Below are 23,250 nucleotides of genomic sequence, written 5' to 3'. Positions count from 1 at the left end.
AGACAGTGCCACATACTGAACTAACTGCATGGGTTTTGCCAGTACTGCAGCACTTTAGAACTGTAACACTGTGCTGTGATACTCTACACTGTAACACTGCATCACTGTAAAACCTCCTGTAACACTGTACTAACACTGTAACTAACCTCCTGTGTGAAATAATTACGCTTTTGTGAGGAAGACACAATATCTTCCCTTAGCATCACAAAAACAGGAAATATTTTGACACCCTTTGCAGATCACAAAGAGATTTACAATGGAGACAATTGTGAGGAGAGGAAATAAGAAATAACATAGCTCGTGGATTAATCATTTGTCTCAAAGGTACGAGGGAGCTGTTGCAAGTTGTTTATTGTAATCAAAAGAGTTGGAACATCTCTGACCAACTTCTTTGGTTCATTGTAGACAGGTCAAAGTCTTAAATTATGGACTTTTTTGTCAAGGGACAGGTGTCTCTAAGGCCTTACACCAAGAAGTCTCTCCTAGAATATGCTGGTGTTAGACCAGGGATGCTAGACAATTATTTGTCTTTGAAGTATGGTCAAGGTCACCATATATCGTTGCGTCTCCAGTATTTTGAAAACATTAGAAGAACATGGACTTGACCCACATTGGCTAGATGCATTCTTCTTCCTCTTGCATCTTACTGAGTAGTAGCATATTAGGTCACTGTGACCTACTGATGACTTTCGTAGCTGAAAGAAACAGTACCATGAGTGCTGCCTCCATGTGATATCCACACGTAGGGAAGTACAGCGTCAAATATGAGCAGTGTTCATGTTAGAGTTTTGAAGAACCTTCACCTCATTCAGCTAAAAGTATATCTTTTCAATATAGTAGTGATGTGACAAAGGTCAGAGACAGAGTGATCATGCTGTAGGTTTTCTGACAGTGCAAGTACCATTTCAGTCCACCTTAGTATGTTTATACACAGTCACTGTTTCAGTATAAAAGTAGGAATGGTAGGGTAGTCCAGTGTATAAATGATTTGCTCATCCTGCTGAAGACCTGGGTTTGATTCCCTATATGGTACACTGTTTTAAGCCAATTACTGGTGTCCCCTGCCATGCTAGTGCTAGAATATTGCTAAAACCAGCATAAAACCACTCACGTACATAGTCTGTGTCACACTCCCTGAACCATATTAGATTCCCTACATCCTAACCCTGCCTGCAATGCTATGTCCTTAAAGGAAGCAAGTCTAGATTTCCTCAGTTCATCTCTGGTCTCCCTGGGGCTTCTTTTCATTTCAAATGAGTTATTTGTTACAATCAAAATCATGTATATTCAGAGATTGAGTGTTGGTTTATCACTCAGAGATATGAGTATGTTTGAAATGACCAACCTGTTGCACTCTGGTATGGATGTCTGCAACAGACACACTTGTACCAGCTGTCAGTTCACAGAGTCAACATGTGCAGCATGTTATTGGATCTTTTGTGGCATATAAATCCTGAAAGATTGTCACATTCACCTACTTTTTAGGAATGGTTTGATGTAGAATTTTGTCTTTTCTGTTTTTGTTCTTCAGTGCAGTTTGATTCCTCGAGGATCATGGAAGCTTTGAATAACTTGAATTTGGAAACCACCGTAAACTCTTTGACATAAATATTGGATACTGTTTCATAGTCACTTAGATTTCCAAGGTTTTTCTATATGCCACATCACTAACCAGAGCCCCAGATCTATATTGCTTTGAATTGTCCATGCATAAACTACCCTGAATGCCATAGGATGTAATCAGTTTATAACATATATGATATTCATATGAGATAAACGTAACACAGATGCATCACAAACTGTATCTCACCCACAGCACACCATGCTGACATGACACAAGTTCTGAAAAGCTCATGTGCTTCACCTTGAGTTGGACGATGTTTGAATCTGCTTCTTGAGTTTGTTTTGGACATTGTTTGAACTATCCTCTTATTTGCTGTTTTTTATGTTGGGGCTACAGGTACGGCTAAGCTGAGTAAGTGTCTGTTCACAAAGCCTGACAATGCATCAGTCTTCTGCTACAGCTCTTAATGTGACCTTCAGTTTCTCCATCTTCCATCAACTTGTCTACTTCTTTCATCACATCTGTTACTTGTCTCTCCATCATCTTCCATCTTGCTGCCATCACAGACATCCCCCACTACTGCCCCATGTGTTGATGTCAGGTTATCTATATGTAATGATTCTGTTTTAGTTCCATCTGAAGAAATAATGATTTGTTTTCAGACAAGGAGTTTGGGATTATTGGTAAAAAAAAAGATTGGTCTCCTGCTTTTGGGTAGTATCAAAGGTCTAGAAGCCCAATTTTTTCATTAATATACTGAATATATTCCTGTCATACATTCTTTCTGATACTGAGAATTATGTTTGTACACTATTCACAAAATAAGTATCGAGTTAGGGTAGGAATTCATTAGAATGCTCTTCATAACTGAAATGTTATTTAGAAATTCTATATTTTTTTTTCTTTGAAAGCAGTGTTTCTCTTTAGTGTCATATTTCCAGATTTACAAGTGCCACAACAAGTGTTAATATGCACACACCATCTCATATGTGGCATGCATAGTACAGCTCTCAACATTGTTTGAATATGTTGTCCTCTACACAGTATGCTTTAGTCACGTGATGACTGAGATATTGCCAATGTGATTTTAAAATTTAACTCACTCACTCACAGTGAAAATTACTTCCTTTTCTCTCTTGTCCACAAAAGGCATTGGAATAGCCTGGTGATTAAAGCATTTGTTCATCAGGCCAAAGACCTGGGTTCAATTCCCGACACTGGTACAATACGTGTAGCCCATTTCTGGTAACCCTTGCTATGATATTGCTGGAATATTGCTAAAAAGCAGCTTAAAATTACACTCGCTCACTCTAATTTAAATTAGTCCATGAAAGTTATCTGTGCAGAGATGCTTCTACCAATAGGAAAGTGGTCATCAGCAGGGACATGTCACTGTCATATTCCTGAGTTTGACTAGTTTTGCATAAACTAATGTTAAACTAGAATTTCTATTGGAGTTTTGCTGTTGGTTATGGCCTTTGCTTGTCACATGAATGATCCTCACATGAGTATAATATGTGAAGCCGTTTTCTGGTGTCCCCTGTGATGATGTTGTTGGAATATTGATAACAGCGGCATAAAACCATACTTCCTCAATCACATAGTTGCAGTGAGGACATTCCCAGCACCTGCAACCTGTGTCATTTATACAGATTATGATCAGGTTATTAAACTCCAGTAATACTTTTCCATCATGCCTGCCTGTTTTGTCTTTTTGTTTTTTTATGATATATTCCATTTTTACGGGAACCTTCCACTTCCTCAGACAGTGAGGGTAATGCAGTTTAAGGCACTTATGTATTGATACCTGATTGTATTTGTGTGATAAAATAGAAAGGCTTACAATGTATTTCTACTTAGAATAATCCTTGTAAATTTCTAAGAATAGCTAGCATTAATTGAGCACCACCCTTGTCGTAGCCAGTGCCACACCTGATTGTCATGCGACGGCAGTGGTTAGCTATCCTGATTACTGGATAATTGAAGTTTCGAAGTGTGACAATCATCACCACGGTTACTTAGTGCCAGACCAGCTTGTGTACCAGTCTCTCATGAAGTACTTCTGGCATTTCTGAATGTGACCTTGAACCCCATTCCCATGCTCACGTCTGCTGTTTCTGCTCATGGTGGTTATCAATAGCCTGAGTCACGGATTCCACAGACTTGTTGTCCTCCCCTGTTTGTGCCAGTTTCTGATTGATTAGAGAGTATAGAGAGCGGATTAGTTGCATGTCGCCACAGCAGAATTAGCTACAAGTCATTGCTTCTGGAAAAGTAAATCAGCATGACTGCTGCCTGTAGTTAACTTTATAATCAAGGCTTCTGCAACCCATCCCAGAGTTTCTGCTTCAACCCAGCCAACGTGACTGACCCAGATTGAGACCAGAATATATGCATGAAGCAATTATCAACCTCTTTCATCATGTTCCTTTTCAAATATTGTCATGATGAACATGGCTGAAACATAAATTAAATAATGTTCAGAAGATGGAATAAAATAGATCTTGCTTATGTAAATTTGAATAGATATTGATACTAAATGTTGAAGATAGTGATTGACCTCCCCTTATTCAGATTGGATCTTATCGATTATGTTTCAGCATTGCATCAACCAGACTGTCAAAGGGAGACAATTTCATATCAAAGGGAGATAACTGATTAACTTGTCATTCTTGCTTTCAATTTGTATGTTTTTGTATCAAGTGTTTTTTCTTCTCATGATTGTTGATTTTTTTTTATTGCAGGTGGTCGCTACAAGAACTGGAAGAGGCGTTGGTTTATCCTGAATGACAATTGCTTGTACTACTTCCAGTATACTACGGTAGGTCATCCACTTGACTCTCTTCTGGTGGTGTAACCTGGTGATTAAAACCGTTCTCTTGTCACACCCGAAGACCTGGGTTAGTTTTCCCACATGAGTACAATGTGTGAAGCGTATTTCTGGTGTCCTCCACCATGATATTGTTGGAATAAAGCTAAAAGCAGCATAAAACCATACTAGCTCACTCGCTCTTGTAGTGTGCATGAGACTATTTTTGTGATGTAGCCATGAAGATTCGGGTTAAAATCGGTCTTCAGCATTCCATACGTGTCATAAGAGGGAAGTAACAGGATTGGGTGGTCAGACTTGCTGACTTGGTTGGCACATATCATTGTCTCCCTATTGCGTAGATCAAAGTTCATGCTGTTGATCAACGGATTGTCGTGCCCAGAACCAATCATTTACATAGCAATGCCGTATAGCAAAATATCGTTGAGTGTGGAGTTATTAAATATTAAATAATTAAAAAACAAACCTTAGTCAAAAGTAAAGACATTGTAATAAAATCCAGAGATAAGATTTTCAGAACCCGGGGAATAATTGTGAGTTACATACTTAGTAATTTGGATTAATGATGTTTATGCTTGAGTAATCAGTGAGATACACATTGATTCACCAGGACAAGGAACCAAAAGGTATCATCCCTTTGGAGAACATCCAGGTACGAGAGGTACCCCAGGATAAAGCCAACAAACCCAACTGCTTCGAACTCTACTCAGGGGGCAACGACATCATCAAGGCTTGTAAAGTTGATGGTGATGGTAAAGTGGTGGAAGGTACGAGCTTTGCTGTGTGTTAAGTTGTGCTGTTTGCCTCCAGGCAGCGTATAACTAGACCCTGACTCTTTTGAATCAAACTGTCTTTGGCATTATTTTGGTAGATTTTAATAATATGGATGGTTATACAATTACCATCTGGTGGAGCATTGTAATATGTTGAATATATTTAGCCCATTCCAGAGCCACACTTATTTCCGCCAGCTTCTGAAACCATCGGTCCCAATGGCCGGCTATAATGAAAATGACAATCTCTCAAAACATTTGCCAGTCCCAAGTGCATTGTTGCGATTATTTTTTCTTCGTGTCATAGCCATCAAAATCCAGGCAGCTAAACCTCTGTGACTGCTTTCTTGGCTTTGCTTTACATAACCTCAAAGCCCTTGGCTTTGCTTGATGTAACCTCAAAGCCAAGTGCAACATAATGTTGTATGCTTTGGTTCCTAGCTACATAATAATAAGCAAACATTATTAGCAAGCTGAATATATTTCTGAACATATTTTTGAATATTGCTTTAATATGTTTCGAATATCAGTTCAGACATATTTATACTTGCAAGATATTTCCAGCCAGTATCAGTCTCACATTCACACAAATGCCTGGGATCAAGGAAACGATGTCACATTAATGTTCACATGTTGATTCCAGGTCGTCACACGGTGTACCGCATGTCTGCCAGCAACACAGAGGAGAAGGAGGAGTGGATCCGATGCATCAAGTGAGTGACAGAAATACTTGTTTTCTGTGATAATTCCCCAGGGAAGAGTAGCTCCCAAGTAATAGCTCCATCTTGCATCATCCAGGGTAGATAACTCTGGACCATGTCTCTTTATCAAATGTGACTGTACGGTCTCCATTAGACCTAAAGATAATTTCCAAATTCACTGAGACAGTGATGTAGCTTTATCAATAAAGTGTTAGCCTATCATGCCAAAGACCCAGGTTCAATTCTCCTCCTGAATACAATCTGCGAAGCTCATTTGTAATGTCCCCTCCAGTTATATTGCTGGAATATTGCTAAAAGCAACGTATACCAAACTCACTCACTCACTCACTCCTTATTCACTGGACAAATTTTTTGACATGAGAGTGTTGGTAAAGTCTTTACACCAGTTTTGGCCAAATTCTTACAATATCACACCAGAAGTGACACCAGAAATGGCTTCACACATTGTACCTATGTAGGGAATCACACTGGGACCTTTTGTGTCATGAGAAAATGCTGTAAACACAGGGCTACCCCTTGGCCTTGACACATGATACACGAGGTATAATTGAGACTGTTGTATTGTGTGCCCATTGGAAGTGATAACTACATAGCAAAGATCACATGATTTCAGCGTGTCAGCTGATCAGATGTATGTTGTGACGTGAAGGTGTGGATTACGGGTGACATATCAGATGTTGAGTTGTCAGGTCAAGGTTTAGCTATCTACTGTGATCTTGCTCATACATGTTTTCATTGTAAGCATAGACAGTGAATTTTTTGTAAATATTGGTAAATATTAGTTTTGATGCAATGAAACTGTGCACGTTCATGTAAAGAAAAAAATTTGATTTTGAAGGTGATTTGTAAAGAGCTTTGATCAGGAATAGCTTGCAACGGGCGGCAGAGGTTTGCTTCAGTTCATCAGAAATCAAATTTGACACCTTAGTTTCAATTTTTCAATAAACATTTCGATTTGATATTTAAACACCTACATAATTATTATTATGAAATGTGATTGGAAGATTATGATCCAGTGAGAATTGAATTGATGGATTTCACATAATGTAACATCATTCTCAGGAAAGTTTGATAATGTGCTTGCTCTCTCTGTCAAGACCTGGCAGTCTGTAGATGAACGTTTCAAATCAGCACTGAAACTTTAATGGCATTATTAGGAGTAAGCTTAGCATCAAGAGCAGCTGTCCCAAGTGTCTAGATGATTACATTGAATTTGTCTTGTCCAGACTCAATTACTTGCAAACTGCCACAGTATAGCTGGAATATTGCTGAGTGTGCAGATTTTCAGAACTGCACTTCTGGAATCCAAATCACTGTATTGAATGTAAACAAGCTGTTTGGAATGGAGACAAAGAATAGATATTAGACTTGATACAAGCTAGTTGTATTCTCTCAGAATTGAGTTACTATTAATGTTACTATAAATATCTCCAGTGTTGCTGATGAAGCAATCAGTTGTTATCAGTCACTCACTCTATTCGTGAGAGAATAAAAAATTCTTGAATCCATTGAATCGGTTCCTTCCGTAGTGGCTTAATTTGTTTTGTCAAGTAATTTATAAATAAGGCCTAAAATGCAAGTTGTTGATTTCAGGATGAGTATTAACGACAATCCCTTCTACGATATGTTGGCCGCCCGACGTAAGAACGCTACAGGGACAGTTTCATCAAGAAAGTAGTCTACCCATCGGGACATGCCAGCATGTCACAGGAAGACAAGACTTGGAGAAGGGGATGTTTGGATTTACATTTCATTCCTTACATCTACCCTATTTAAGGAGAAAATATTGATCAAATTTTATGGTGGAGCACAGGATAGGGTGTAATGTGCTCCGAAGCTGTTTAGAAGTATTGTGCAGGTAAAACTTCAGTCTTCCGAACATAATTTAATTGAGACATATTCCAGTTGTTGGATCAGACGTCAGTATGCAACAAGATATCTGACTTTGTCTTACAAAATAAGAACTTTCAATAAAAAATGCTGGAATCAGATGATAGGAAGGATTCTTTACCAAATCCTTTTTGAATGGTTTGAGAGTTGCACAGCAGACTATGAACATCTGTCTGCATATACAGCGTGTGAAACTGAGAGTGAAAAGATAGTTATGCCAATCAATTGTGGATGTATGATCAATATGGTGGACATGATGGACGATTTACCAAGCTACAGGTATAGAGAAGATGTTGCTCTTGTTTTGATTTGATATCTTTGATTATCCAGTGTATTGTCTCAACTCTTAATGATAACTACCCAGGGTAACAGAATGATCTTGATATAATGTTGATATTGATGTGTTGAATATGTACTTGTGAGGGATGAGTTTGCAAGTTGGGTATGTTGAGTATAATCTGAGATTGGGTTACTGCACAACACAGCTTGTACTTCACCCCTTGGTATGAACAAAAATGATACTGAGGATTATAATGGACATTTGAAGGATGCTTGACCAGCTGATGCATGCTAGCAGATCCACAGTAGTACAGTCTGTGTCAGCAAGGCTGAAATGGACTGAACTATAAAAAGGGTTAACAGGCACAATGCAACAACACTACAAGAATAAGTTTATGTGAATAACCAGGTTGAAAGCAGTATGGTGGACTTCAAGATTTGTTTTTCATTTTGATGTGATCTTTAAATGATGCTAAAATGATTCTCAAGTTCAACACCAACATATTTCATTCACTTTCAAAAATCAGTGACAGTTGAGAGTGAATTTTGGAAATGATGCTTAAAATGGGTCAGTTTCCATTTTATTAAATATTATTTGTATGACAGATCATGGCAGAAACATTAAGACCTCACCCAGACAAAAGAATTTCCTGAGAAAAAGTCCAGGTTAAGTTAGGTTTTGACATGTATTTTGTGGCAGAGATTTGTGAGGAATGCAGTGTCAGTGCTTGGTTGCTGTTCTGGACATTGATTATTTCTGCCAGTTAGTGCAAATTTAACTGTGCAGCTTCCTCAGTCATGCTGAATGTTAAATATCAGATTGTGTCAGAAATGTGACACTATTATTCCAAGGATGGAGACCTACAGTCACAAGGACTAGAGAGCAGTCCTTTTAATACTGTGGAACTGTTGACACACATAGGATCTTTCATAACACTGGAACAGTGACTCACAAACTGCAAAATTCATATGATTACATATTAATCACTCCTTATAGTGAAATCCTACAACTGACAGCTTCCTCACCAGGGGTTCCAGGTAGCAGTGATACCTGTTCCCTGACTCAGTTCACACTCATGGACTTTGCTAATTGCATATCATCATACCTGATGACATAAATCATTTCTCATAATATAACATCATTGTTTGGGTCCAGACATAATTACCTACAGTCCGCCTCCCTATAGCTGGAATATTGGTGAGTATGGCATTACACAAAAAACTAATAGGTATTTGTTCGCAGTCAGAAACATAGGAATCATGTAGCTGTTATACAGGCTTGATGGTTGGCAGCATGCAGCGCATGACTAAGCTCATTCAGTGCAGCTTTATCTGATTGGGCTCTAACAGAGAGGTGACCTAGCTACCTTACACAATGTCATGTCATTGCAACATATATTTTACAGAATTTTCTCGTTCTTATTACGTAAAAGAGTCCTATTCGTTGGAGATGCATCTACTTCTCTCAAAGAATTATATATCATATATTTTACCATAAATTGTATGTAAGAACAACTCTAATGAATTGCAGGATATTGTGACATTTCTGTTTTCAGTTTTATCTGGAATACATTTGTCATAAATGTACTTGTCTAGATTGTACACAAAATCATTGTATTTGGGGCTGTTGAAATCTGAAAGAGAATTAATGTTGCGAAAATGCAAAAGATGATTGAATTTTTCCTGAAACATTTATATTTTCATTTGACACCTTGATTGTTTATTGTGTAGTTATTGATTTCTTTTACTCAAGTGTTCTTGAGCATTGTGTGAAACCCATGGTGCAATGCAATCACTTGTAACACAACTTAATATTTATATGTTTGGGCATCCATTTATTTGCAATAATCATCACTTCATCTTGTGTATATCATTATTTGTCTCCCATATCACCTTGGTTCCATATATTGGAATTGTTTCTAGAAATATGATACCATCTCACATGTATTCTCAGTGGTGTATATTTATGATGCTAGATTTTGTCATGTTTATGCCTGGTGGCCTGGTTTTGTGCTTTGGAACTAGCAATAATGAACAGTTATACTGTATAAAAGAATGAAATAGTTTCTGTCAGTTTCTTTGATGGTCCAAGTGTGGAATGTGCATACCCACATATACACAAGCAGACTCACAGTTTTACCAGTGCAGGACAGTCAATGGAGCTACTTCTACTTCTTGTAAGATGATATATACTTGTCACTCATCGGATCATTTCTTTCTTGTCACAATGACATTTGACACCAGTAGCTTGAGCATGATAACATACGATATAAAATACTCACTATTGTATGCTTTGGCCACTTGAGTGTTGTTAATTTATTCCTTGTGTGCACCATGTATTTCAGGCTAAAGAAATGGCCTTAGATTCTAGATACAACTTTAGCCAACAATCAATTCAGTTCAGACCAGCATTCTTACATTCTAAAGACCATTCATGTTAATAAGTATATTAACTTCACAGATTGTTCATTGAATCATTAACTCATGTCTTGCTTTTTATATATATACACATGGAAACAAATAAGGGAACACACAAAAGTACAAGTGTTCCTTTATTCATTTCCAGGTTTTTGTGGACTTACGTGGGGACACATTTCTAGTTGGCTGTTTAGTAATTAGAAATTACTGATTATGTCATGTTTGCTAGCTCTGACTAGTGATGTTTTGTACATATGTAAGTAAAACATTCAAGAGTCATACGAAGTAGCCCATAATACCTACATGAACACAACCGCAATATTCTAGCACACCATACAGTCTTACATCACACCACGCTTCATAGAAAGTAGGTTGAAAAAACTCTTTGTGTTGGGTAAGATGTGGCATCAGAGAAGATATCCCAGTCGATATCCCATGAGTGCTGTCCAGTACTAGAGTTCTCTAAGGGGTTTGTCATTCAATTGGTTCTGTCTTCTCTGACCCCCATGTTTTCCCATGGCTATTGTTATATTTATGCGTGCTGATCTAGTCTCTTGGTTGTTGTGTGGCAGAGGTCAAGGCTGAATGTGGATAAGGATTGAGATTATTGTGTATTTTATGGGTCCCTAAGGAACGTGTTCTTAGCCTTATACATGCAAAAGATATTATGAATTCTTGTATTTGAAACATGGGCTTTTGTACGATTGTTTGAATTTATGAAAGGGAGAGTTGAGGTTGCCCTCAAGCTTTGCTTCTGGTAAAGGCAAATAAGCAACAGTAATTACTTTGCAGTGTTAATTTTGTGCTGGTCAACCACTTCTAATAACACAGAATAAACTGTTTATGACCCTTATAATGAACTGGTTAAAGTGTTTAGTCGTCACACCAAAGACCAAGGTTTGATTCCCCTCATGGGTACAATGTGTGAAGCCCATTTCAATTGTCACCTGCCGTGATATTGCCAAAATGTTGTTGAAAGTGGCGTAAGACTAACCAGTCACACTTAAAATGAACTGACAATTTTAACGAAATATTTTTGTCAGTCTTTGCCCTTGCCTTATATTTTATCCCAAATACTTATAGAGATACAGTAATAATGAACTCAACATTATGCTCCCTTTGAATTTTTTATAAATGTTTATTGTCAAAATGAAGGGAAGGTTAGCATAGGTGTATAAGCAGTCTACTCGTCACACTAAGAAGACAGGTTCAGTTCCCAACATCTGTACTTTAAGTGATACCTGTGTCACCTGGCACTAATACTATTCAACAGTTATTATACTAACAACAATATGAAACAGAGAAATTGCATACTGAAATCCCATGGCAAAAATATGAATTATTTATGACAATGATTTCTTCCCAGGTCTTATGTCCTCTATGATATTATAATGGTACATGTATTTTATTAGGGGAGAGGAGTGTGGCAGCCAGAGTTATTAGTTTAGACCTGCAGGAAACCTATGGATGCAAATCTCAGTTCACCCAGATTATGTTTCTAGGTTGTCAAAACCCAAACCTAGGGTTTCACTAATGTCATAAACATCAACACCTACATCATTTATGGTTTTCCTACCATGTCACACCATGATGAAGTATAGATCAGAGGTGTGCTAAACCCAGTTCTCCCCACTCGCGTTTATGTGAAATGACTTGCTGTAACCAAGTTAAGTAGCAGTTAAAGTATGTGTGGCTGACTACAGTTTTAGATTATGATTGTGAGTGAATGATTTACAGTTGATTGTTCGCCTGTGTGTGTTGTTTGCAATTGTTAGGTTTTCATTTTCAATGTCTTTCATTATCAGCATGTACCTGAAAAGCTTTGGTGCTCTTTTATTGGATCCAGAGCCCCAGGAGCCCACCAATGTGTCGTGACTGTGTTAAAGGTGTCAGGTGTTTGACACATAACACTGCTGCTTCCTCGTTGTTCTGTGTAGAATAAGTTCACTGTTTTCACCCTTTTCTTTCACTTCACTGTTCATCTGTAAATACTCATTTCAAGGCTGATGGGGATAAAATAGAAGGAATTCAGTTTGAATTATTAAAAAAAGATTCTCAGTATAATTTTTTTTATGGTTCCTTTTTTTTGATCATCTTAACTCATATGTCAGATTTGTAAGTGCTAGCTGATTCATTTTTGAAATTTCAACAATTATTTTTTTGAATTGGTTCAGTAAAATATATATATATTACGTATCATCAGTATCTGTTTACAGTTTGAAATAATCAGTTTATTTTTAAAGACTAGATAGATTGTATCAGTTCATTTTGAAACAATAGTGAATACATCAGTTGGTTATCATGTTATTGGTTTTTGAAGAAAGATTAAAAAGCAGCTTTGCAGTGGAGGATTTGTAAAGTTAGCTGTAAGGATCAGGATTTGTTTACCCTGTCAACCTAAGGTTTCTGTATTCTGTCCTTATACCAGGGTCAGTTCTGACCATATCACCAAACTCATTGTACTTACATCCCATACACTTTACAGACTATGTAACTTAATGGCCTGTTGTGTTAAATCAGCTTGTAAACAGAGAATTGAATTTATCACACAGGCAAATTAGCAATGTTAATTATGAAAATGTATTGTACACTGTTGTAGTCCTTTCATTAGAAATCATCTGCAGCAAGTTATAGCTATATAATAGAATAGTGGTATGGCAAATGCAATATATAATATTCTTCTAAAACCAAACGTTATTCATGCATGGCAACACTCCAGAACCGATGTTGCTATTGATTAATTATTCAGCAAGGAAGATCAGGTGTTGTAAAAAACATGTCATTAATTCATACCATAGTGCCAAGGTAGCAGAATTATGCAAGATGGATCTTTTACCACCATGTCATCATCACTCATTGCTGTGTACTGGGACCTAGTTAATTTGCCTGTGTGTGTGTTGTGTTAGGTAATGTGTTGACTAGATTGCAGTTTGCATTGTCAACATGTGACTGGAACTGCTACACTATAATCTTGTACATACTTAGATATAGTCATCAAATTTACTACAAGACATATTGTCATACCTCAAGAAATCAATTAGATTATGTATTTAACCTGCAGGAGATGAAAATTCTGTAATTTTGTACTCAATAAATATGAAAAAAATTGTTCATGTGTTGTTGATTTTGTTTGTTATAGAGGTTGAAGTGCTTATGGTGGTTTTCAGGCCAAAGGAAATGAAAGCAGGCAGCCTGTGCTGTATATACATGTGCTGTCTGTGTGTCAGCTGTCTCTGGTTCACTCGTCACACCAAAAATCTGGGTTCTCCTCCCATATAGGCATGATGTGTGAAGTCCACTTTTGGTGTCCCCTGCCAATATTCCTGGAATTCTGCAAAAAATCTATTTACTCATACAGTCTGTTTTAAAAACAGATGCATTACTTTCATGAAAACGTTTTTAGACATGAGGTATGGCGTGAAAACCACAGATTTTGCATGAGAAGGCTTGTTTCGGACATGCCCCTGAGGCTTGCATACAGTAGATGAATAGATTTGTGTTTATTACTACTTTTTAGGTTAGACGACTTCTTAGTTTTAGGTTTTCACATTCCACGAAACAGCCTGAAGCTGGAAAATAAAATAACCTTGTGGTATCTGTGCTAGCCTACCTTAGATTTTTTAATGAGATACCGTGAAGAAGCTTATCAGGAGATGCAGTGAGCAAAATGGTGGACCGGTTACTGTTATGACAGATCGCTATTATCACTACAGAGTCTATCTGATGTGCAAGCAGGCTGCTGATGAATCCAACAAACTTTACAAGGTGCTTCTTTTATGACTTGTATTTAGTACCATACAATCTAACCTAAGGAGCATATGTTTAGAAAAATAAAATGTGACTATGTATTATCTGTTTTTTTAAATGTATGTAACTAACACATGGTTGTTTTGTAACAGATTGAGGGAGCTATCCATACTGACAAATTCCATGTTTTAAAGAGTTTAGCTCCAAATTCATCAAAGCTGTCCCATCATACACACTTGGCAGAAAGTTTCGCAGTGCCTTTTTTTTTAATAGTTTCAACATTTTTGGTGATTTAGAACATTCTGTTGGATAAACTACAACATGGAAGCTATTCTGTTTAAGCACACCACTAGACGTGAACGGGTGAGCTCTTGTGATTCTGAGTATCCTCAGGCTCGCTAGGGGTTGTCATTTGTGTTCCACCAGGACACTGATGATCCTTGATATCACTTGTTTGCTGACGTTTTCTGGTGAATTGACTGATAGTCACTGGATGACACTAACACATATTGCAAAAGCCCTCAAAGACATGCCATCATTTAACATAGGAATAACTTGTCACCTTAGCAGTGGTCAGCTGAGGAGGCCCCAAGGTTGCTTATAAACAATGAAATCAATTGATTTTCCCAGTTATGTAAGAAAGGTTTACTGAAACTTGCTATTTGCTAAATGACCGGTACACACATCTCACATGATGCTCGCACTTGCATGCCTAATCAACTTAAGGTGCTTCCAAAGGGTGCAAAACAAACAAATTTTATTTTGAGCAATTTTTTTGACTAACTATGGTTTTACACTGCTTTTAGCAATATTCCAGCCATATCAAAGTGGGAAACACCAGAAATGTGCTTCATACATTGTACTGATATGGGCAGTCTCACCCCATCAGACACTTTAACCATTAACCCCTCTGACACAACTTATACTAATGCATAAATGGGTGTTAAGAATCTGTGTTGTGATACTTTTTTACACATGTAAAGTTTGACATCTTCCTTCTTGCACACACCAACACACAGAAGACAATTGATCTTTTAACAGAAAATAGTGTGCATGACCAGTTTGGAAGAGGAGATTTTATCTTAAATCTGCTTTGAATAATGTTCCAGTTATGTCACAAAGTGTCATCTAAGCGCTGGATGAAGACCAGTGTCAGAACTCTTCCGGGATACCCACTAGGGCATGGTGCAGGCAAACCAAGGATCATAAGCAGGTAGAGCTTTGGATTCAAACAATGTATCAGCAGATCCTGGCTCTACTAAGAAATACCTCTAAAGGAGGTGCTTTGACATCTAAACAATGGCCAACAAGGCTAAAGGATAGGATAAGCATTATAATGTTCCACTACTAGTCATGCCACTTTTGCCCTTGGATCCTAATATCCCCATTGTTGTTGAATGTTGCCAAAGCTATGTATTGCTACAGTGGCACAGCTTTAATAATACAGGAAAACGAGTTTCTGTTCAGCTCAACTATTCCATGAGTGCAGTCTTGCAGAAAGCTTCCCATACCATAATTCGATTTGTCACTCTGCACCTGTGCATGCAGCATCTAGAGATACATTAACCCTTGTAGCCATTGATAAGGGCAATCCATACACATGTATTCAGACAAATGACCGATATGACATGATTGTGAATATGTTGATGAAAATACATAGAGAAACGGATTCACTAGCAGACGCTGCAAGCATTAACTGGTTAAAAGACAGGCAAGCAAACATGGGGTCAGTATGCATTTACATGTACTGTGTGAGTGGGAGTGCTTTAGCCGATTGTGTTGGACAGCATGGCGGCTCTCGGCTAGAACCGCGTGTTAGTGATTGAGGTGTACCTGTCTGAGTGTATAAGTCCCGAAAGTGGAAATATTTAGAAGTTATTGCATGAAAGTTCTCTTTTCGCCAGTCCATTGAAGAATGGGAAATTGTCATATCGTGTAACACAACAAGGGACGTAACTCTACAGTAAACAAGCTCATATCGTGTTTTCCTTTATGAGTTACGTCCCATGAGAAGGTGGGTGGGGTAGGGGGTTGGGAATGGTTATGTGTGAGTTTCCATTTGCCATTTATCAGAAGCCTGGGCCTGGTATTAACCCCTTACTATGTTACCCTAAGGGTGCAACAGGTGATGCCTTCAGACAGTGGCGACCCAGGTGATCGCAGGCAAACAACACACATGACGACGCCATACTAAATGAAATGACGTCCTCAGCAATCGTAACTACTCGCCTCTTTCCGTAACCTGCAAGAAGGTTTCCGGCTTTCCGGAATGACCCGAGTAGTTACGAATGACGTCCTCAGGTGCTGTCAACTTGAGGTGGTTGCCAATCTCCTGGAGTCTCTGGTGAAATATTGCTGTGATGTATTGGAGATGAGGTATTCAACAGCACCTGCTATTGTGTATAAATCTAAATGTGCCACATAAGTCCTTTATAAATGTATCTGCATCTGTCTGGTGAGTGTTATTTGATAAAATCGTCCAGCCACTTCACGCATGCGTAGTTGCATTGGTGAGGAGGAATGTCCTTGCCTCACGACTGGTAAATACATTGGCAGTGAAAAGGATGCCTCTGGAAAAACATGAAGATTTTTTAGTGTGACTACAGCGCAGATGGGATCTTATGGCTAATGATGTAGTAGTATCAGAATCATAGATGACTATATAGATGAATAATAACTATTCGTATATTTCAGATGTCAGTAGTCGTGATATTGTCGCCATTTTGTTAAAAGGTGCATACAAAATATGCCCTTTCGTGTATGCGAATACGTATAGTAACACAGATGCTTGGTGGACATTTAGAAGGCAACACAACAACTAATAACATGAATTTACAGCTTCTTCAGTATTTACAACACGACGTTTCTTGACTACTCATCGTCACTTCATCAACTCAATCATCACATGAAGGTTCAAGAAGTAACCCAGAAACATCGTGTTGTAAATTCTTAAGAGGTTGTACATGTATTCCCACAAAATAACTTGTTACGTATAGTAACACCCCGATACAATGCATTGCCTGGCTTAGTTGTATGGATAGTCAATGTCTTTACTGCAATGGCTGCGATGTTTCGGCAAGCACTGGCTTGAAAACGGCGTTAGTACCTACACGGAAACAAAGGCACTAATGACATTAAAGAATGACTATCGATACAGCTTGGTTTAACTTCATCTTTACAACTTTTAAAATGCCTCTCAAACAATTTATTGACGGACTTTCGATCACACTAATCATCACCTCATGCATCTTTGTCTCCCAATAGCAACTGATGACAAATAGTACAAGAGAGTGTAAAAAATGCCCCGTTTATTCCACACCATTCTTACCGCACACAGATTAGTATCAACTACGAAGCAGCATTCAAGTCAATTTCACTATAGCTACACCACACCGGTCGTCACAAAATCGGGATTGTCCAACTGGTTCTCGGATATTCCACTACTCTCGGACAGGGAGGCGTGAATACTACTGAAACCACTCGTGAGACTCTCTCTTGAAGCAGACGTCGGGTTGGTTCGAGGTCTTTGGGGAAGTTCGTATCTTAGTTTCCTCCATAACCACCGGTCAGATACATTCAGACATTGACGACTACTCAGGTATGTTTTCAGCGGCTCCTGCGTCACAGTTGAGAGGTCAAGGTCACCGTGTATTAAAACGAGCAGACGACCTGATTTAGTTTCTTCCATAAGACGATGAGCAAAGTCGAATTCTTCTATGGACCAGCCGTTTTTCACATAGGAACTATTTACAACAGCAAGAACTCGTCTACTTTTATTGATGTTTTCCACCATCTGATCTGCTATACTATCCCCAAAATCGTCCTGACGACAGGGGTAATACACCTTGTAAACTGGACGGGACTTTTTCTTCTTTTCCAGTTGTTTCAAAAGTTTATCTTTCACCCACAGTCTGATGTCTTCGTTTTGTCTATCAAGGGATATGTAGACATCATGTCTTTTAGTTGCATCGTCTGCTTTGTCACAAGACGCATGGTCAAATGGATGAACACGGAAGTAGTCGTACATCAACACTTTACACTCGTATTTCCGTTTGCAGCAGATGACAGTACAAATAATGAGTATGATAAGCAACACTCCAAGCACCACACTAACACTTATGGCGATATCTCGATAGCAGAGTAGAGAGTTCCAAGTCACATCGAAAAGACGTAAATAACGTCCATTGTGATAGCACATGTGATGGGAAAGAGATTCAGAAGACATGTTCTCAGAATTACGTCGTATCCAATCACTTATCCAAATGGTGTCACATGAGCAGACGAGAGGGTTTCCACTGAACTTGACTGATGAGTCCCGGAAAGTTTGAATTTTGGGTGGTAAGGTTCTTAAACTGTTGTTTCTAATATCAACATATTCCAAATGTGGTATTTTCTCAAGAAAGGAATCTTCCAAGAGTAAAATAGTATTTGACGACACATCCAGACGTGTAATATTTTGCAGATAATCTCTGTGACGCAATGACGAGATTTTGTTGTGAGACAGTTGGAGAAACAATGGCCCTGGGGGCACAGTTTGTGGCAAGTCGGTGTATTCTCCAGCACTGGAGCAGTCCACTAGTATGTAACCATCGTGAGGTCTGTCTTGACACTTGCAGTCAAGAGGACATCTTTCTGTGATATTACAAATCAGTTGATCTGGATGATCAAAGAAATATGAAAAATATTTTCCTTTGAATTCACCAGGAGCATCACACTGAAAGTAGTTAAGAGCTGCTTCAAGAAGAAAAGTTTCAGTAGCTATTTTGACAGCATAATGAAATCCACAATCACAGAACCATGGATTGTCACGGAGATTAAGATACATCGTCCCAATATCGAAAGCAGTGGGGTCAGCCCCATCCAGGTATTGACTGAACTGTTCCCTCCTGAAGTGCCGGAAGCTGTTATATCTAAGATCTACACTACCGCGAAATTCCCTTGTCTTTATCCATCTGAGGTTGTTGGTCAATCGAGATATATCATTATGCTGAAGGTTGAACCGCAGTGCTCTTGACACTGGGATATCGGGTATGTATGGCCATGGCTCAAACGTCCTCAGGCGATTATAGGACAGATTCACTTCTTTCAGAGACACCAATCCCCTGTGGAATACCTCGACTCCAATGGTAGTGATTCTGTTCCTTGAAGCGTCAAATATTTTCAGTCTGGACGTTAGCGATCCGCAATCCAGTATTCCAGATGGGAGTTCTGTCATGTAATTATCTTTCAAGCTCAGTACCTCCAAATTTTCTAAATAATGAAATGCATCACTTGCGATGGTCTGAAAGTTATTAGCAGCTAAATTCAATCTTTTCAAACATTTCATGTTCTTGAACAATTCTTTTGAGATCTCTAACAAGTTGTTACCTGACAGATCCAATGATGTGACTCTTTGAAAAATGACATCAGCAAATGTGTGAGAGGACAACGTTACAATTGAATTTTCGGACAAATTCAAATCAATACCCACAGACGTTGAGCTTTCCTTTGACGAAATATTAAGAAGATGGTCTAAACTTGGAAAATCCGGGGTACCAAGTTTTCCATTTAGTTTGATAGTTATAGACTGAGATGGACAGGAGGTCCCACACACAACAACGGTGAGCCACGTCGCCAGCAGCGCTGAATACACTGCAATCGTGGCGATACACCTTCCCATTCTCATATATATAACTTTATCAGTTTACAATTTCCTGGAATGAGCAGCCACAGAAATAATTCACCATGGTTTTATCACAGACGAGAAAGGTTGCGGCTCTTGTCCGACTTACGCATACATAATGGCTATGCACAACGGTGACTCAGCTACAGGTGTCAGTCCTCACTGTTCCTTATTACTGTCCGCCATGGGACTTAGACTCCGCTTCCTGAATTATTGCTTGTGACATGCTACAAACATAAATACTAGGCAGCATAAGTAACCATTATTGTAAAGGTGTAATCAGAAGCTTGGCTTGCGTGACTCGTTACAACTGACTCTGAGGTACTAATGTTTGCACAACATGCATGCAGCTGCCCTGTTGATAAGTGCCCTTGTTACAGTACTTAGAAAACACTTTTTCTACGGCCGTTGTGATCAATACTCACTGTAGCAACGCACAGGTATAGTCTCTGTCGGTGTGTTGTACAAACTGTGATATAATTTTATGATGGATTAAATTCCTCCTCACAGCAGGGTTAAGTCCAGTTTTTTTATGAAAGTGCGAATGAACTTCACCGGAGGATGACCAGTCAAGTTACTCCATGAATATTCCCATGTGTTCGTATACACTGATAACTTAACATCAGAAGTCAGGCGTTAGCATTCACAAGCAGATCCTGTGTGGTATTACTTCTGGCTGCGCAAACTGTTCCACTGTCATCCCACTGAGTGAAACTCAAGGTTATATTCACCGAAAATGTTGCAACAAGCCAAGTATTAATTCTTGTCTAAACACCCGATTCAATAATTCATGGGCGACCTTTGAAGTCAAAAGTCGGATCATTGCATCCACCTCTCTCTGCGCAGCCACTCCTAACGGTAAACACAGATAAACCCCGCGAGCATGGTAGGGGAATATGTGCACCCCTCCCGTGCCCTCTAATGTCAGGGGTAGCACCAAGCGATACCTCTTCTAGGGCATCATGCCCTTTGCGAGAACTGCTTGAAAACTAATTCACTGGAGAACACGATCGCTCGGTTCCGCTGATCCCTGTTCTGTTGTGTGACTATGTTTAAACCAAACTAGTATATCAGAAAATACCACAAAATCTTCCTGGCGCATGTTGGCTCGTTATTGTAGAGTTGCCATTTCCCGACGGGTAATCCAGAAGTACGGCTTGTTTTCCAAGTTACATACTGTAAAATGACTTCAGCAGGCACTCAGTTCACAAGCTTGCACACTTCAGCACAGTCCTACACGTCTTTGCACACACCGAGTGTGAAACATCGGATCACATCTCCGCAAATATCCATCCCATATGCAGGTAAAAAGTACACGTGACTAAAAATATCAAAAGTCCATAAAAAATCGCTTGAAATTAAAACAGATGCATCTACAGCTACGTAGGTTGAATAAGTTGGATTCAGTGTCCCGAAGTACTTATCCTCGCTCACATGATCTTCGACAGCGCGGTTGCTGAGACTTGGCGTTCCCGGTCTGAGAACAAGTGAAACACGCCCTCTCTGTCTGGCGAGGCTAGCAACGTAAAACAAATGTCAAATCGAGGTAAAAATAGAACATTGAAAACGCGGAGTAATTCATGCGTATATTACAAAGCTGTCAAGCAATAAAGCATGACCATGTTCCTCATTTTAATTCATGTCCTGTGGCTAGACTGTTTTGCTTAAGTCGTGTATTTATGGAGATGGCGGATTCGTACAGAAATATGCATGATCCGGCTTCCTCCCCGCTCTCTACAGCGTACAACACGCTCTTCGCGTTGACAGTGAGGCCAGCCAACACCTGTTTCTCATCGCAGTCAAACGTGAAAGAGCAGTTTGGGAATCGCTGTTCAGTTTCACAATGGATTATGTCACTACTGTGTACTAGTTATAAGAATTGTTTTATATGTCATTGTGCAAGCGACAATGAAGGAGTTGCGTCATTCAGCCTGTTCACTTACTTTCAAATTATGCACAGGATCGACCGGGAAGCATGTACGAATAAGTATTCAACTCAGTTACAAAGACAACAACTTTGAAGCTAATGTACCGAGAAACATAAAACAAGTGATTTTTTTTCTATAAGTGTACTAGTGTGTGTTCTTAAGATGAATATATTTTGGCATTAGGAAAATGTTTTCGGGCATTTTAAGACATACTAGTATGTGTCATGTCCAACAACTGTCTGTCGTGCAGACCCTGAAGCAAATATACCCAATGCAGCTCTTGAAAGAACACAACATGTGGCAAGTCTAGATTACCACAGTTTCTGAAAACGAAGAAGGTACGTGTTAAGCCTCATTTTTATGACAATTTATGAAATAATTTAGAAACTGTTTTATCTGTAAAAAATGTTTGTTTCAGAGTTTTGATGGTAGTCTAGTACAGCTGGAGTCAACTTCTTTGTAGCTGGGTGTGTGATGAGTCTTCGTGTATGCGCCAGTCTGTCTCCCAGTCACTGAACCATATCATTCCCCCTTCAACCTAACCGATTCTCTGAGGGAAAAAGCTCTGAAGGTAGAGTTGCACACGCCTCGAAGATAATAATTAATGGTTAATAATTAATTTCTAAAACAAATTTATAAATAACAGACTGAGTTCCTTCCACCGCTTGTCTTTACTTGCATCTATAAAGGACAGAACTACTCTCTGATGTTGCACAAGTCTGTCTCATATAGTCCCTGAACCACCGTGCTTTCCCTGCTGCTAAGCCCTCTCCTCAATGCTATAGCCCTAGATGAAGCAAAACTAGCTCCTTTTCAATTTATTTGGGTTTATTTGCTACAGTTAAATTATATACGCAGAGACTTAGCGTCAGTATAATGTTGCGCTGGCTCCGAATCTTCCACCTCTCTGTGGCATCTTTTCAGTTTTAATGGAGATATATGCTTTCATCAAAATTATATATTCTTAGTGCCTATGCGATGTGCATAGGAAAGAGGGTATTTGAATAACATTTAACCTTGCCTTAGCGTCTGTGTATTTAACTGGTCTCCCGGACTGTTGATTAGCGTGGGTTAAATCTACTGCTAATCCAAATGTACACCGTATGTTTATCATTCCTCATCCTGAATGGTGATTGTTCTGTAAAACACGTGTATTCCTACTGGTAAACACACATAAGATGATCCACGACCTGACAAATGACCCCAATTTGCATACTTGGGAACGCCCCACAGAACGATCCACTTGAAACAAGAGGGAGACAGGTTGTCTGATAAATATCGAGAAGTTCATGTTCCCCGTGCGTTGCACCCATGAATTGTTATTGAACACTCGATTTGGGAACAGGTGCAATCCCAACGAATTGAATCAACACAGTATACTGAGCAAATATGTTTAGGACCACCGATCCATTTCACAAAGCAAATGACATTTTCCTG

General features: G+C 38.9%; 2 protein-coding genes across 3 annotated transcripts in view; one reads left to right on the top strand and one right to left on the bottom strand.

Annotated features, from left to right (window-relative positions):
- Positions 1 to 13,584, top strand: part of LOC137285057 (cytohesin-1-like) — a 71,621-nt gene extending 58,037 nt beyond the window's left edge. For both annotated transcript variants that reach the window (XM_067817259.1, XM_067817260.1), the window contains 4 exons: positions 4,309 to 4,385; positions 5,005 to 5,161; positions 5,811 to 5,880; positions 7,483 to 13,584. In XM_067817259.1, the coding sequence (XP_067673360.1) occupies positions 4,309 to 4,385; positions 5,005 to 5,161; positions 5,811 to 5,880; positions 7,483 to 7,567 (389 nt within the window). In that variant the 3' untranslated portion in view covers positions 7,568 to 13,584. The remainder of the gene's footprint in view (positions 1 to 4,308; positions 4,386 to 5,004; positions 5,162 to 5,810; positions 5,881 to 7,482) is intronic.
- Positions 13,585 to 17,511: 3,927 nt separating this feature from the next.
- LOC137284547 (protein toll-like) lies at positions 17,512 to 21,312 on the bottom strand. The gene has a single exon (XM_067816390.1). The coding sequence runs from the start codon at positions 19,886 to 19,888 to the stop codon at positions 17,606 to 17,608; it is 2,283 nt and encodes a 760-aa protein (XP_067672491.1). The 5' UTR covers positions 19,889 to 21,312; the 3' UTR covers positions 17,512 to 17,605.
- Between the last annotated feature and the right edge of the window lie 1,938 nt (positions 21,313 to 23,250).

This window comes from Haliotis asinina, chromosome 5 (genome assembly GCF_037392515.1).
Source record: "Haliotis asinina isolate JCU_RB_2024 chromosome 5, JCU_Hal_asi_v2, whole genome shotgun sequence".
Taxonomy (NCBI): Eukaryota; Metazoa; Mollusca; class Gastropoda; order Lepetellida; family Haliotidae; genus Haliotis; species Haliotis asinina.
Note: the sequence above shows the minus strand (reverse complement) of the source record. Positions and strands in the feature narration are given on the sequence as shown.